Below are 14,790 nucleotides of genomic sequence, written 5' to 3'. Positions count from 1 at the left end.
ATGTCATCTTCATCAAATACGCCGTCCCCGACTTCTTCGAAACCTCGATTGCTTGTAAAAATCAAGCTGGCTTCAGAATCACTTAAGCAATTCGTCGAGTCGCCTCCTGCTTCCGTTCTGAACACACCATCGAAACCGGCTTCGATAGCCGATGAAGAGAAAACTCCTCTCGGCGCGACATCTCCTGCCACGGCTGCTTCACCGGCTCCAACCCCATCCGTGGCCTCGCCTGCACCTACTGGTCCTGGTTCCCCACCAACCCTTGAAGGAAAGGCCGTTAACGGTGTTGTTGAGGCAGTAAAACGCGGCGGGAAGCGTGCCAGCGGAGGTGGAGGCAAGCCTGGCCCCAAAAAGAGAAAGCTGTAAGTTTCATTTCACCGTCTTTTGACCATTGCATATTGATACTAACTTTCCCCCCTTTATTAGCGACGATGGATCGTCCCTCCCGCCATCGCGCCTCGGCCCCAAGTCGTCGGGCGGGGCTATCAACGCTGGGCTCCGCGCCCTCGATCGCTCTGGTGCGCCCTGCAGGAAATGGGCGAAGTCACCGGTGATCCTCAAGAGCTTCACAGGTTTCAAGTTCACCGTGAAGGCATACGGGACCAATGTCACACCCCCGCCTCCGGTCGTAGAGGAACCCAAGGAAACCGTCAACGTCAACATGTCTGACGCCGCTTCTCTCGTGTCCGGCCAAAGCGAAGCCGGTACACCAAAGGAGGACGTCACCGATACCAACGGCGTGACCCCGATGGAGGACGTTCGGAGCACTAATGGTGACTCCAACACTCCATTGGGGGCCGCCGCCGGTATCAATGGTGTTAGCGGAGTCGGCGAGCCAACCAAGCCCAATGGGGTCCACGTGTCGACACCCGGAGGGACTCTCGTCCCTCCCGTCTGAGGCGCCCTCTCACCGCCCGCATGTGTCGTGTGACACATCTTTCTACTTAATAAATTCTGATATTCTATTATTCCGTCGCTTTTTTCCACTACACCCTATCAGTCCGCTGGCGTTCTCGGGGTCACCACTTATTGCCCCGTTTGCCGACTATAGATTTGATGTTCAACCTCACTCGCTTCTGTGTATTATACTTTTTTCTTTACGAGCTCTCGTTTCCTCGGATTTCCTCATTTCAGGATCACTTTTTATCTTTACTTCGGTTTTCTTACTGTAACTTCTACTATCGTCATTACCGGTGTTCTTCCAGGGTTTCTTGTTTACTCGTACGCTGCTTTACCTTCCTTCCTTCTCCTATGCTCTCTGGGTGTATGCATGATCAAGGACTGTTTCGACTATTAACGTGTCCGTTTTCATTTGTCTACGGTGCTCGAAAGGGGTTTTATTATGGTGGTGTTTCTTCTTCCCCTTTTGTTCTAATAGGAGATATGTTTTACTCAAAAACGAAATGGAAGAGCTGCTAATATCGGCAGACCTTGTTCTTTTTTTTCTGTTATAAAACTGTATGATATCTAATCTTAGCAATAAAAGTTCAATGATATCGAATAACTGGCATAGACAGCGCCTGTAATACGTGACTCTTTGGTAACTAAACAAGCATTTAACTGCAAGTACTCAAGCCGGTATAAATATGGAGATAATGAGATATATCCTGTTGCTTCGACGTCCTTCTCCTTCCTTCCATTTCTCTTCCCGTCTCCTTCCATTCAGTTTCAACACCCTCCTCACTTCTCTTTCCCTCTTTCACCTATCTCTTCATCCACATTAATATTTCCTCCACCCTTCCATCCTTCAGTCTCGTAAACCATCAACTCTTCTCCTAACAACCATCTCTCGTTTTTGGACCACTTCTCAAACCTCATGTCGATTTTAACAGTTGTCTCCGGCTCCTGCTCGACTCGCTGGAGGCTACATCTCATGGTCTTTAGTATCTTATCTTATTCTATGCCTCCTCGTGAAGCTGGTGTTTCTATACCAGACTTTTACGGTTAGAAGACACCGTTAATTAATTACTACCGGTACCTCCTACCCCCGTGTTGGCTCTCGTCTCTAGCAAGCAGATATTTTCAAATATCTCACTCGAGAACCTCAGAGAACAGAGTTACTCTTGTAATTCTTCTCTGTTTGAGGCTCCTTGATCCGTAGGGTGTGCATGTGGAAGCTGGGTATTCGTCTTGAAACCCTCTTTCTACGACCACAAACGAATATGCACAATACTCGGCAAGGGGAGTACGAAAAAAAAAAAAAAAAAAAAGAGGAATCACCAGGGTAGCTACTTTTGAAACCTCTGTTGCATCATTCCGAGGTACGGTACTTACAATATCCTACCAAACTCCCAAACCAACAACTTCGATGAGTTCTAACAGGTGTTTATCCAACTAGCAACCACCAAGCCTCAGTCCAGTTCCGAGACTAAGCAACACTATAGCAGGAGCAAGAGCTAAGACTTTCCAAGTATCTGCTTAAGCAGCCATTAGCTCCAACTACCAAAAAGCTACCTAAGGAGGCTATTGGTATTACAAGTTCCTTAGAATCGATGGTTTGTTGGAAAATTCCGGGTGGTTCTTGGGGTTTCGCGTTGTTTGTGGAAGGTCCTGGCTTCTAGCTATAGCTTCTATGGAGGTCTCTTCTTGGTCTCTGTCTACCTATCTATTGCTGGATCCTTCTAGCCTCTCTTCCTTCTTCACCTACCCCCTGTTCTATTGGTTTCTGAGGTATGTTATGCTCAAATCTGGAATAAGTATAACTTCATTTCCCTCCTCTTCCTCTTCCCTTTGCTCTTACTCTTCTTCCTCCCACATTCATTTCAAACAAACTCTCGTTCATAACTAACTATCGCCTTAAACCCAAGCAACCAAAGTTGGCAGTTACAACCTGGAAACATAAACCATGACTTCTATCACGGTATGATGCTCATTCGCAGCATAAGCCCAACGGTTGTAAGGCACCTACCTACATACTTAAGTCCGCATCGAGCATAAACTAGCATAATCCTACCCACGAAGATGCACGTTTTCGAAAGCCACGCAGTCAAAATACTGACATAGGTAATGAACTACCTACTTGGGTACTTACCTCCCTAAGTACCTACATTCTAAAAGGTACCTACCATACTTAAGTACACAACTAGACCTGTTAGATATACGGCAAATCACCGAACCAGGAAACAAATCCAGAACCCAACTTAGTATATATGCATATATCTTGTGTATCCACAACATCACGTCGAGCTATTACTTCCTCCTTCCTCCGCTATAAACCTCTCATAGAATAACCAACCCTCCGTTTCACTGAAACCGAGGTCTATATGTTATCTCGTCCAGCTAACAACATCTTTGATGAAAGAGAGGTTTACGGTAACAACAACTGTCATGGAAAAGGTTACGATCCTTACCTACGTACCTACCCGCCCGCTCTCTGGTTCTACAACATGCGGACCATGAAAGACTTTTAAAACCAATCCCTGGCTTAGTCTTCCCGAAAAGTCCTCGGCAGGCCGTGAAAAAGTTACGACTGTTGTCAAGAGACGTTATTGATGGAGGCAACCACGCGTATTGTGGAAACTTGGGTATATACTGCGTGGCCTAAGAGACCCAAATGTGGGATCCAATTTGGTTACCAACCTTTGTCAATTATGACGAATGGAGGTAACTGAGGAATATAAAGAATGGCTATATCGTTGTATCATCAATCTCCATCATTATGCGGATTCAAAACTCCCTTCACAAAGGAAATAAAGACCGTTACCTTTCAGAAGTTGGTATCTTCAGCTCGAGGCTAGGTGGGAACTGAGAAGATTCTCATATACGCGAAATCTTTGTCGATGAACATCCTTTATCAGTGGATTAAAAGCAAAAATTTTGGTGGAATTTAGGCATATGTCGATATATTCTCGATCACGACCTCCAGAAGGCACCAGTCTCATGAAAGAAATATAAGTCAACGGAGGTGTTATGTATTTGTGCCTTAGTAAGATACTACAAATACCGCATTCTGTTCCGGAGGAGTTAAAATTGGAGGAACAGGAACGACCACGTACCTCGGCTTTAATACTGAAGTTGAAGTTAAACCTCGAGGGATATAACACTCGGTTACAACAACAGCGCCAGAAGGAGTCAAGATCTTGACGGAGGAATCCCACTTTTGGACTTTACTGGACCCGAGGACCTCGAGGACCTTTGGCTTCCGCCCAACCTTATTTTACTTACCCGAATTACCCGACTTACCTAAGCCAGACTTAGACAGAGGTTTCGGACGCTTACCTAGAGAAAAACCAAAAGGGCCAAAACCTAGGCCGAAGAGACAAAAATCTATTTCGTCTGAAGACTCATTGAGGACTGCCATCCTCAACCCCTATTCGAACTCAGAAACTGAGCAAAGGTCGGGGGAGAAGAGAAAAGTCCACTTCAAGAATACTACAAATACATAACAAGAGAGGGAGAAATGAGAAGGGTTCGAGGGCATGTGGAAGCTTGCCACGCGAGCCACGTTATGCGAAATGATATCCACGCCTAACTACTCCGTTAGCGAAATGAGAAACCAACGGAGGCAGTCCTGGATACTCTCGAAACAACGGGGGGGATATTCATGCTGAAAAGCGCTGCAGACGAAGTCAGCGACAATACGATGTCTACGTATGTTAGCTGAAGGGAACTTAGAAGACGGCAACAAGCGGAAAAGCCAACTGGCAAAATAGAGAGCCCATGGCAACAATTGAACTTTCACTGAGATTATGAATTGAAAATACCAGAATACCAAAGTGACATGCATGCCATAGGTTTCGATGTGGTTTCTCTTGGTGATTTCGTTGGACACAGCATGATAGGTTCGGTCAGGCAAGCTTTACAAATATACATATCGGAAAGCGGGGAAGATCTACGATGATGAACTGCTGCGAAGCAGTGGCGTTAGTTTTGGTCAATGGAGTCAGCAATGGAGGGTTTGATTTCGAAATAAAAATGAGAGGAATGGCCATATCGGTGAGCTTTTAACGCTTGATCATACCAATAACGCCATTTATCGCGTTGATAATATTGGTTTAGAGTGTTCGGATCGATCTTTGGCGATATAAACTTGGAAACAGGTATTAACCACCATTGATTTCTCGCCATCCTCTTAATTACACTAGCTAATCAAATTCTTCCAATTATATAGTTCTGATTTCACCACCATATTCGAAGGGCTAGAGCTATAATTTAACTCTATCGAAGATTGGCGCGGGATCGAACATCATTTATAACGAATGCCACCTTCCACGTCATTAGCCGATGATGTCCTGAATGATGTCTTCCCTACTTCCCCAATACCCAAACCTTTAAATTTAGTTGTTGCAATATACGACAATTGATGATATTTCCGGAAGCTGTCAGAGCCTTAGAGGATTTCAGCCGTTGATAAAGTCTCGGAGACAATACCATACCTCTAAGGCTAGAAAAGAGTGAGTTCTCGGTTTGGTGCAGGGCGATGTCGGAGCCGTGTCGGATCTTGACACTGGAAGCATCGATTACTGGAAAATACATGTCAACTTAAGATGGTAAATGCCAACCAAGTATAACAACGGACCTCGCATGTCAGGGCTTGATGCTTGTCTCTTGGACTAGTTGGTTTACCGTCCTACGGGGTACATGCAAGTCTTGCCCGAAACATGGCCTATCAGCTGCTGCCAGCTAAGTCCACCGATCAGCTCATCCGATATGAAACCTACGGCTACTATGGATTGTATTGGAAATTATATATTTATTAATTTTGGGAGGACTCATACTAGTCGGTGACCAGCCAACTCCACTATCATGCTGCAAGTAGGAAAGCCCGCCCGCTTGGTATATATGTTTCAGAAGAAGAAAAGGATCATAATCCAAGAGTCGAAAGCCTGATTCACGAGGCGAAGGCTTCTTTAGCGGATTTCAAAGTCCGTAAAAGGAAGACCCTGGAGCCAGGTTGCATTTATGAACATAGACAAAATAGAACCTATGCTCTAAGGTTGAAGAAGAGCCGGATGCCAGTATTTACTTAATACTATCATGAAAGACACTCGGATACGATATATATATGGGAGGGTGGCTCTTAGGCCTATTGGGTCCTTGTGCTCGCACCGCTTGCCATCTTTATTAGATGCTCTCCAATGAAGATCTTATATATATCTTTGAAATTCCACGCCATCCCGAATCCAAAGGATGGCGTGGAATTTCAAAGGTATGTTTGCTTGGGCGCCTCCACTATATCGAAAGAAACATGAGTGTTCTCGGCGAACATGAGCAATTATCACACAACATCTCGAGCGGAGGTTCCGCACATGGTCTGCAGTACACAACTATAATGCGATATTGTACTACATATACCTAGAAAGATAGGTTAATACTACTACTACCACTACTACCACTACTACTAAGCTAACACCGAAACATACCACTTAACATCAACAACAAATCGAACACCGAGTACATTATCACGAAGGTTTAATGAATATTATATTATTATATTATCCAATAGAGCCGTTTATGTCAATTCTTACTTTTCATGGCATATGCAATCATTGCGCAAAGCCGGTATATATAAAACGGCTTCACCGGCCTAGTCTGACGGTCCATCCGCCGTTTAACCTGCCATTGTATGGAAGCGAGTATATACATACAAAAGGGTTCGGCCTCTACGGTTACTTAAATATCGAATTTTTCGAGGCGAGAGCGGTTGTTAAGATCTATAGGAAGGTTGTGTACCCAGCGGTCATTTCTTCAGAAGCTAGCCGCGCCATGTCCTGGGGCTCTACAATAATTACTCATGTTATGATCATCTCTACGTACAATGGGACTCGCTTGCGACTACCAGGGTCGACGATGGAGAGTCTGTGAACCCAAAATTTCGGAGGAAAGATATTACTACTGTATGACGGATCAATAATTATCACAAGCTTTTATATTGGGTAGACCATGATATGCGTTCTCGAATGCTGTCGAAAGGTGGAAGGTTGGTTCCGTGACGGAGTATCAGCCTATGTCTGCAGATCTACCGTTTGTATATATGTCATCGTAACGGCGATGGCTACTGCAGGAATGAGCTTCGACGAGGGTGTGGTTCTAGGAATAAGAACAAGAGAGATAAAATTTGGGAGAAAATAATAAACTACGTACGGGAGAAACTCCGCCAATATGGAGGGAGCGGATAAAGCTGTACGACAAGGTCAACCAAAACTTCGATTTCGATATGGAATAAACTGGTACTCTCAAAATCTCTCCCTCAGCTGCTGTGGCCTTTCTCGTATTGGTACAGCGGACAAAGACTGACTATGGATTTGCTTGATATATCGATATCGCTGGCGGGATCACTACCTTGGGCATATGGTTTGGGAGATGCTGTCTCTCTTGCAGAAATTTATATATTCCAAAAGACAGATAACTCCGACGGTTTTGATTCACGATTTATATTTAAAGACCTTATTTGCGCGCAAAACACCGGCAGTTAAGGCTTGGATGTCTCAAAGGCCCTAATGATTGAGAAGGGGATTATGGGAAGAAATAATATCTCTCACCAGTGCTAACATCACATATTGTTAGCCTTGCACATGCAAGAAGAAAGGAACAATATGGATACGAGTGTCGACGCCTGGAAGACAGCTATTTGTGGGTATTTCATCCTGTATGCAAACATTTGCACAAGGCCAGTTGAACATGCAAACCCTACTTCGGGCTCGGGCAGCAGTACCAAGAAAGGATATATTTCGGAAATCTTCGAGATTGATTTTCGATGTCTGGGCACGAGACAAAAGATGGGTACCAAGTGTGCTACGCTTGTGTATTCAGCCGTACTAGGCAGTCACGGCCGGATATGAGCTTCTTGCAATATGCCCCCAACCAGCTGATACACGGTTTGCATCTACGAACAGCCCTTCATGGCCTGTCGCCGAACGAAAACCTGCCTATTGTGGAATCAGCACAGGAAATAGCGGACAGGAGGGTAACTTACCGAGCGGATGCCATAGATTCCATGCAGCTTGCGGCTAAGGCAATGGAACGAAACACAAACGAGCGCCTGAAAGACATGTCTTTCGACGTTGGGGATTGGGTGTTATTAATACAGACTCGTCTTGTTTATAAACTCGAATGCAAACGCATGAGCCTCTCTTGACTTTTAATATATATACACTTGTCTTTTACCCGCTTAGCATCCAGCATCTCGATGTATCCGGGAAAAGTGAAAAAGGGTATTTTCAATCATCGAAGCAGATCGAACAGATGATCTGCGAACATAAAGAGGAGGCCTTTCCACTATCGATATATCGATCCATGGTTGCAAGAATAAGATATTTATATTCTTTATTACATTATATCTTTGGCAAGAATTTATCGTTCTTTGATACAAAGAAGTCTGTATACGTACCGTATCAGCGGGTGAGGGAGTTTATATATGGATAAGCCTGTGGGCCTATTGATCTATTTTGGTCAATCGATGAATCACAAATCAGAGCCATACGCTAATTGCATGCATCTTCTCGGTTATTTCTCGAGATCCCATGGCGGAAGAAAATTAAAACCATTAACGCCCCGAGAACCTGCTCAAGCTTCCTGTTGCCATGATGGACTACTGCTATCCAATATCAATTCGGACGAGTTTAAAACCGTCGGATGCATTAACTCAACTTCGTGGATCTATCGCTACCGGAGTTGTCACAAGCGGGTACAGAACGATATATACTAAACGATTCGAAGGTTGGAATTGATCTTTATTTATCGGGAAGCAAACTACCGAGTAACTTTGCCCTCAACGTTTAATCCGGGATAAATTTGCTTCATTACAAATTTATTTTACAACTAGGACCAGTACAATTACAAACCAAGTAACAAAATGCCTGAGATGACTCAGAAAGCCATGGGAGTGTCCAGAGACACGCAGTATTCTAACGAAAAGCCAACGTTTGGATGCTAGAACTGTGAAATAGTGGCCAGGAAAGGGTTGGAATGGCGACGTTATTAGCAACAAGGAAGGGGGTACCTCAGGCATGAAATATATAAGTACTCTATTTTCTTCGATTCAATATTCGTCGAGAAGAAAGGTCTTCAAGACGACGACGATGACGACGATCGACGAAACATGATACTTGGACGAGTATTCAATTCCGGCTGCCGATTCAATATAAGATGGAAATCTCTATTGATAGTTTTTGAGGATCCATCCGTTCATATGCGGATGCCAGTCACAATGATGACCCGATAACTAGTCGATCAACCTCAGGATATATCCTTTTCTACAATGGACTCTGAACGGAATTAATAATCCTTGGTTAGCAACCCTGATACAACTATATAATATAGAACTACGAACCTTTCACATGCAGCCTCTTTATGAATTAATGGAATCTTTCGCGAATTCGTTGTATTCAAACTTAAACGATTGCGAGCAGCATTATATATAACTTAGACTTTTCACTGCCCACATAATCACTCTATTTCTAACTACCTATACCGGCCAACAATTGTCCTATCCACTGTCCAAACGAGCCTACAGATGAGTTATTCTGGCCGTAAATATGCACTTAATTGATATTGTCCCGGAAAATATCAATTGCACATAATTTCCTCCACCTGATGACACAATCACGCAATTCACCAATCACGACCTTACTATGATGGAATATATCGATATCCGCAGCCCGAGATCGAGAAGACTAGAGCAATGGAGATTTATAATTATCCCATAAAGCTTTACAAGGAACTTATATATGAAGATCCTGGAGTCTTTATACTACCTCAGAATTTACTTATTTATATTTTTATAGATGGTCTGAAGCTGAAGCGTGCGTCTGGATATTAGGACTTCTACGCGGTTAATTTAATTTACATATATACATTTATATAAGTACATAAAACTACTAACATTCTACCTATGTGATCATGAGAACCTCATTCAGTCCGTGTAGACTAGGAAGGCCGCTGCTCTCAAGGTCTCGGTGTTTCGACGGAAGTTAACTCAATGGAAGGTATGAAAAAAATGACTTTTCCTTTTGTAGCTGTGAGGATACAGCTTAAGCATTGAGAATTGAGGCTCTACAAGCAAGATGCAGTCTTCCAAGCGCACACATTAAATCAACCATCGGGTGGCTCTAAGCGTTTATCAAGTCCGACCTGATAGACATGAGGACCTCTCCCCGAGGATATAGTATCCAGGACATTTAGCCCCAATAGTACATGCGGCCTTCACCTCGTACAGACCCAAGTGCGAAAAAATTGCTGAGAGATATTTCGGAGCTGATGGGACCATTGGTAGAGGAGCATGAATATTACACTAGCCAGACGGTCCCATAGGAGCGGTAGCTGAAGTAAAAGCTGAGCTATGATTTTAAAATCTCGCAAATTCTTTAAGTAAAATATAAAATGGACTGGATGAACTCACCAAAATAAGGAGAGAGTAAAATTAATAGACATACTATATATAAGCTGCAAAGAATGCGGCTGAACAAATCATGTTCGGTGACCAGTGCATATATTATCGATAAAATTAAAATGTTGAATTTCTTTTAGATTGGATATATCGGGCGGTCGACTTCCGGGATTTTAATTCTTCCAGCTACATGGAAGAAGAAGAGATGTTCTTGCCATTTGTGATTGCGTAGATTTCGCCCCCTTCCGGTCCTGACTGGTATCGTATCAATCTCATGTGCGATAGGATAGGAAACCAGAAGTTCACTAGCTATGCATTCCGCAAAAGCACAGGGAAACCCTATGGCCACACTCACGGATCAAAAACGTCTTACAACCGCAAGCTGAGCTAGTGAGACGAGATCAAGGTGACTACGATGCTCAGCCCATAATTCCAGGGTCTATCCAAAAAGCAAGCCTAAAACTCAAACTGTCCATTGAAGAGCATGTGTTAGCCAGAACGAGATTTCCCATAACGTATGTTGCTCTCGTTCAAATAGGTATATATCATAATCACACGGAAAGATTTTTTTATCACCGGGTTACATATTTACCAGCCGCAGACTTGGTCATACATTATATCCCGACCAGAAACGACATATTGCCCGTCAATGCAGGCCGACCTCTCTACAACCAAGGACAAAAAGACCGGTTGAATATGAAAATACCAAAAATGTTGGAAGCGGGTATTACAACTCCTTGCAATAGTCCTTGGGCTCCCTGTGTCAATCTAGTTGACAAGTCAAATGGAGACTTAAGGTTAACGCAAAACTTCGGACCCATTAATACCAGTAATTTATAACTATCAGAAAGTCGGAGACACCAACCAAGCTAGTTGGATGCACTGAAAGAACACAGATATAATATGTACTAAATGGGAAGATAAACCCGCGAGCAAGCCGCCAAGCATACGGTTGAGAGACTATAATCTCACCTGCAGCTAAAACTGCTAGGTAGTTTTGGTAAACATATGAATGTATATATCTATAGAGGACGAAAGCTAGCGACTTAAGATTTTTAATCTATAAAGTTAAGTCTATAGCTTCAGCATATATATCTGCTAAAGAAACCATTACTCAGATCAAGATATATGCGAATCTATATATTATTGATTACAGACTTGCTTGATAAACGTACCAAAAGCATGCCATAATTTTTCCTTCGAAGCCGCTTTCAAATTTCGTAGTACCTACGCATGCGACTGAGGGGTACTCCCCCCCGAAATGTCTCTCTGTGGAAACTCGAGGGAAAGTCTTTCGAAAAATAAAAAAGAAATATGACATATATGCCGATAGCCATCGTTAGATTCAGGCCGATTAGGTGCCTCCTCAAAACCTCCAAAAGTGAGGTCCGAGAAGATGGGATCGACAGTGCAAACCATCCCAGATTTTCTACTTAAAGATACAAAAAATAAAAGTGCTACCATAAACCACGAAGCTTAAGACTATATTTATATAAGTCTAACGTCAAGAATATGGCGTTGATGGATCACCATCAAATGAGAGGGAACAAGGAAAGGGACAGGGGCCATTACAAACCATACGACCCGAATAATCGTTACTAATACTCTATTGTCGGTACAACTTTACGAGTGCAAGCTGTATTGATTTATATTACCACGATGACGATATGAACACCCAATAGCGTTGCTATGAATATGTAGATAGTGGTACCGACGTGGCAGCATCTCAACAGAAGCATTGCTATGCTTCTGAAAGGGATTTACTTAATGGTTGATCATCAACAGCATATGTTGAATATCATCACAAAAATCAGACCGGAATAAATTCGAAAAAGTTAAATTAAGGAATAATTGGCAACACTAAAAGAGGATCGATTGAATTGAATCATTTACTCCGATTCCCAGGCTGAGGTTACAATACCACCTCGCTCCAACCATGCGGACCCAATTTCCTGTATACATCTACAACGACGGTTGAGAAAGCGAAGAGAAAAGACTCGATGCCACTACGGATATCTACCAATTCGAAGACACTTCAAATATTCCTGAGGTACGCACTCCTAAACGATACTAGTCATATCAACATAAGGCGAACGCTAATCCCGCAAAAACAGATACAGATCGAAAGTTACGGAGTATTTTCGATGGTTGCTATATATCGGCTGAGATCCACATGCATACTACACCAGAACGATAAAAGGCTGCTATGGTATACAGCGCTAGCCTTGACATACCCTCGAAGAAGGGGTACCAGCATGAAGAGAAATGCACGGGATAAAGCCCCCAGTGTGGAGATTTGAGAGAGAGGGTTCAGGCTCAATGGAGGTATTTAGTAGTCCAGTTCCATCAAGAATTAATAAATTATTGCAAGCTGATAGCAAAGCTAGTTGAATTCGCAGGTTCAGGAGAGTGATTCACAGGGGTTACGGCAACGTTGCAATTGCCTTGGCCGCTACAGTGATCCCAGCTGGCGAAATAGCCCCAATAGCAATCAGGCCTCTATCCATAGGAGATAAGGTTTTTGAACCTTATACTAACCCAAAGGATATTTTTCCCCTCTATGAGGTTCTCTTCTGGCCCCTCTTCTATTCAATCAACCTTATTCTTAACAAGGAGATCAATCAACATAACCATAACCCTAGCTAGCTTCACGACATTTTACCGTATATACACATTCCCTTCCAAATCACTTACACTGTCTGATCAAAGGACCTACGACACTCTTCCCAGGTTCTTGGTTCCATTTATTTGCCATATATGTTATACTGCAAGGTCCCACGCTTGCACCCGTCGCTAAATGAATGGATTCATGGACCTTATAGGATTTTATGAGGTGATATGATATACAAACTCTCGATTATCGTTCAGAAGACTATGGAGGGATCTGATAGAGTTGAGAGGGACGGGGGATCATGTCACTCCTTTAACTATTCAACGGGCTCAAGCCAAAATTATGTTCTTATTATAATGATACAAATCAGATTTAATTACCTTCCAGTTAATCCTCAGGACGACGGATGGTCTTATTTCAAAAAAAATGTTCTGTGGAACGCTATCGATTCTTTCGATCGATGGATGAGCTTTTAGGCAGAAAGTATACCTAACCACTAGTAATTAAATATATAATACAACGATGTCACAAAAACAGGCATGTCATGACTACTCTTTAGGAGAGGGGATATATTTATCCTAATAATGTTTTAGAGGAATGATTGAATCGGAATATTAACAGCTCCTATTAATGTATTTGAATAGCAAATATTAAATAAATGATATAAATCAAAGCTCTGGGAGGTAAACCAGAAAATATGGCATGGTTTGAATTTAAGTCTACTATTGTAGCGGACTAAACAACTAGACTAGTAGCGGACTAGGAAACAATTGAAATTGGATGCCTTTGCATCATATCATGCGGAAACAGATATACTACTCATTGCCCATGTTGACTTTAAGCCTCCATTTTATCACCAAATTCACAAAGTATTAGAATCCGACCTTATGATTTTGATTGCACAAGATCAAGACACAAATCAGACCGAATTCTCTACGACTTCGACCCATATATGGCATCTGTGAGAACAGGTTAAACTAAATTAAAACTAATTCAAAACCGAATGAATCGAATATGAACTCTAAATCCATACCTATATACCTATAATATTTACCAATATTAATACCGCTACAGGTATTTTAATACCCACGATAGAAATTTTATCTACTATGTGTGGAATCCTAATATGCATAATGTCTCTCGTAGAAAAAAAACATCCAACTTTTGTGTATTTGAAGCTGGCAAAAGGGGTACAAACCACGAGCATTTCAATATCTCGGATGATTGACGCGATGGGATCCCACTTCCCGCATATGGTTAGCATCGAATTTGTTCAAGAATATACCAATGTACATGTATCCTCTGCTGAACATATCGCCCGTTATAATGGTGCTCGGTTGTCTACATTGGTTCCTATATATTTATATATCAACAGACGGAACTTCGATATGATAAGATCGAATTCATATCTATAACTAGTCCACTAGACGACCCCGATGCCGAAGTATACATATATAACGGCCCTATAATTCTCTGAAGCTCCTTGCCCAAAATGCTCCACTGTCACTATAACTGTATCTACAATGTATTTTCTTAGCTTATACAGGGTAATATAGATATCGTTTACGGTTAAGTTTAACGGGTTCTCTGTCCCATGGATTTAAGACGAGCGCCTGATTGGCTATCACGGAAAAGGTTCAAAGCTGATGACAATAAACAAAATGCCTTAAATGCGATAGCTAGTCTTATTTTTTTAGGGATGGAATTCGAAAATTGGTCTTTATTAGGGTAGACAATGCATTTCAGATACATATAGACAGAAGGGTTATAGGGAGAACTCTCGAATAGAAAGGAGTTTAAAATCTTTGGTAGTATAATGTTTTGATTAAAGAGCGCTGGTTATTCCGATTAA

At 42.4% G+C, this 14,790-nt stretch overlaps 2 protein-coding genes across 2 annotated transcripts; both read left to right on the top strand.

Moving 5' to 3' along the window:
- On the top strand, positions 1–898 carry AOL_s00080g46 (uncharacterized protein; the record flags this gene model as incomplete). Its single annotated transcript, XM_011124421.1, has 2 exons — positions 1–362; positions 427–898. 2 exons carry the CDS (start codon positions 1–3, stop codon positions 896–898), a joined length of 834 nt encoding a protein of 277 aa, XP_011122723.1.
- A 6,798-nt stretch (positions 899–7,696) lies between these two features.
- On the top strand, positions 7,697–8,077 carry AOL_s00080g45 (uncharacterized protein; the record flags this gene model as incomplete). Its single annotated transcript, XM_011124420.1, has 1 exon — positions 7,697–8,077. The coding sequence occupies one exon, from the start codon at positions 7,697–7,699 to the stop codon at positions 8,075–8,077; it is 381 nt and encodes a 126-aa protein (XP_011122722.1).
- Positions 8,078–14,790: the final 6,713 nt, after the last annotated feature.

Source organism: Orbilia oligospora, assembly GCF_000225545.1.
Source record: "Orbilia oligospora ATCC 24927 unplaced genomic scaffold scaffold00080, whole genome shotgun sequence".
Lineage (NCBI taxonomy): Eukaryota > Fungi > Ascomycota > Orbiliomycetes > Orbiliales > Orbiliaceae > Orbilia > Orbilia oligospora.
This window is presented reverse-complemented; position numbering and strand designations above follow the sequence as displayed.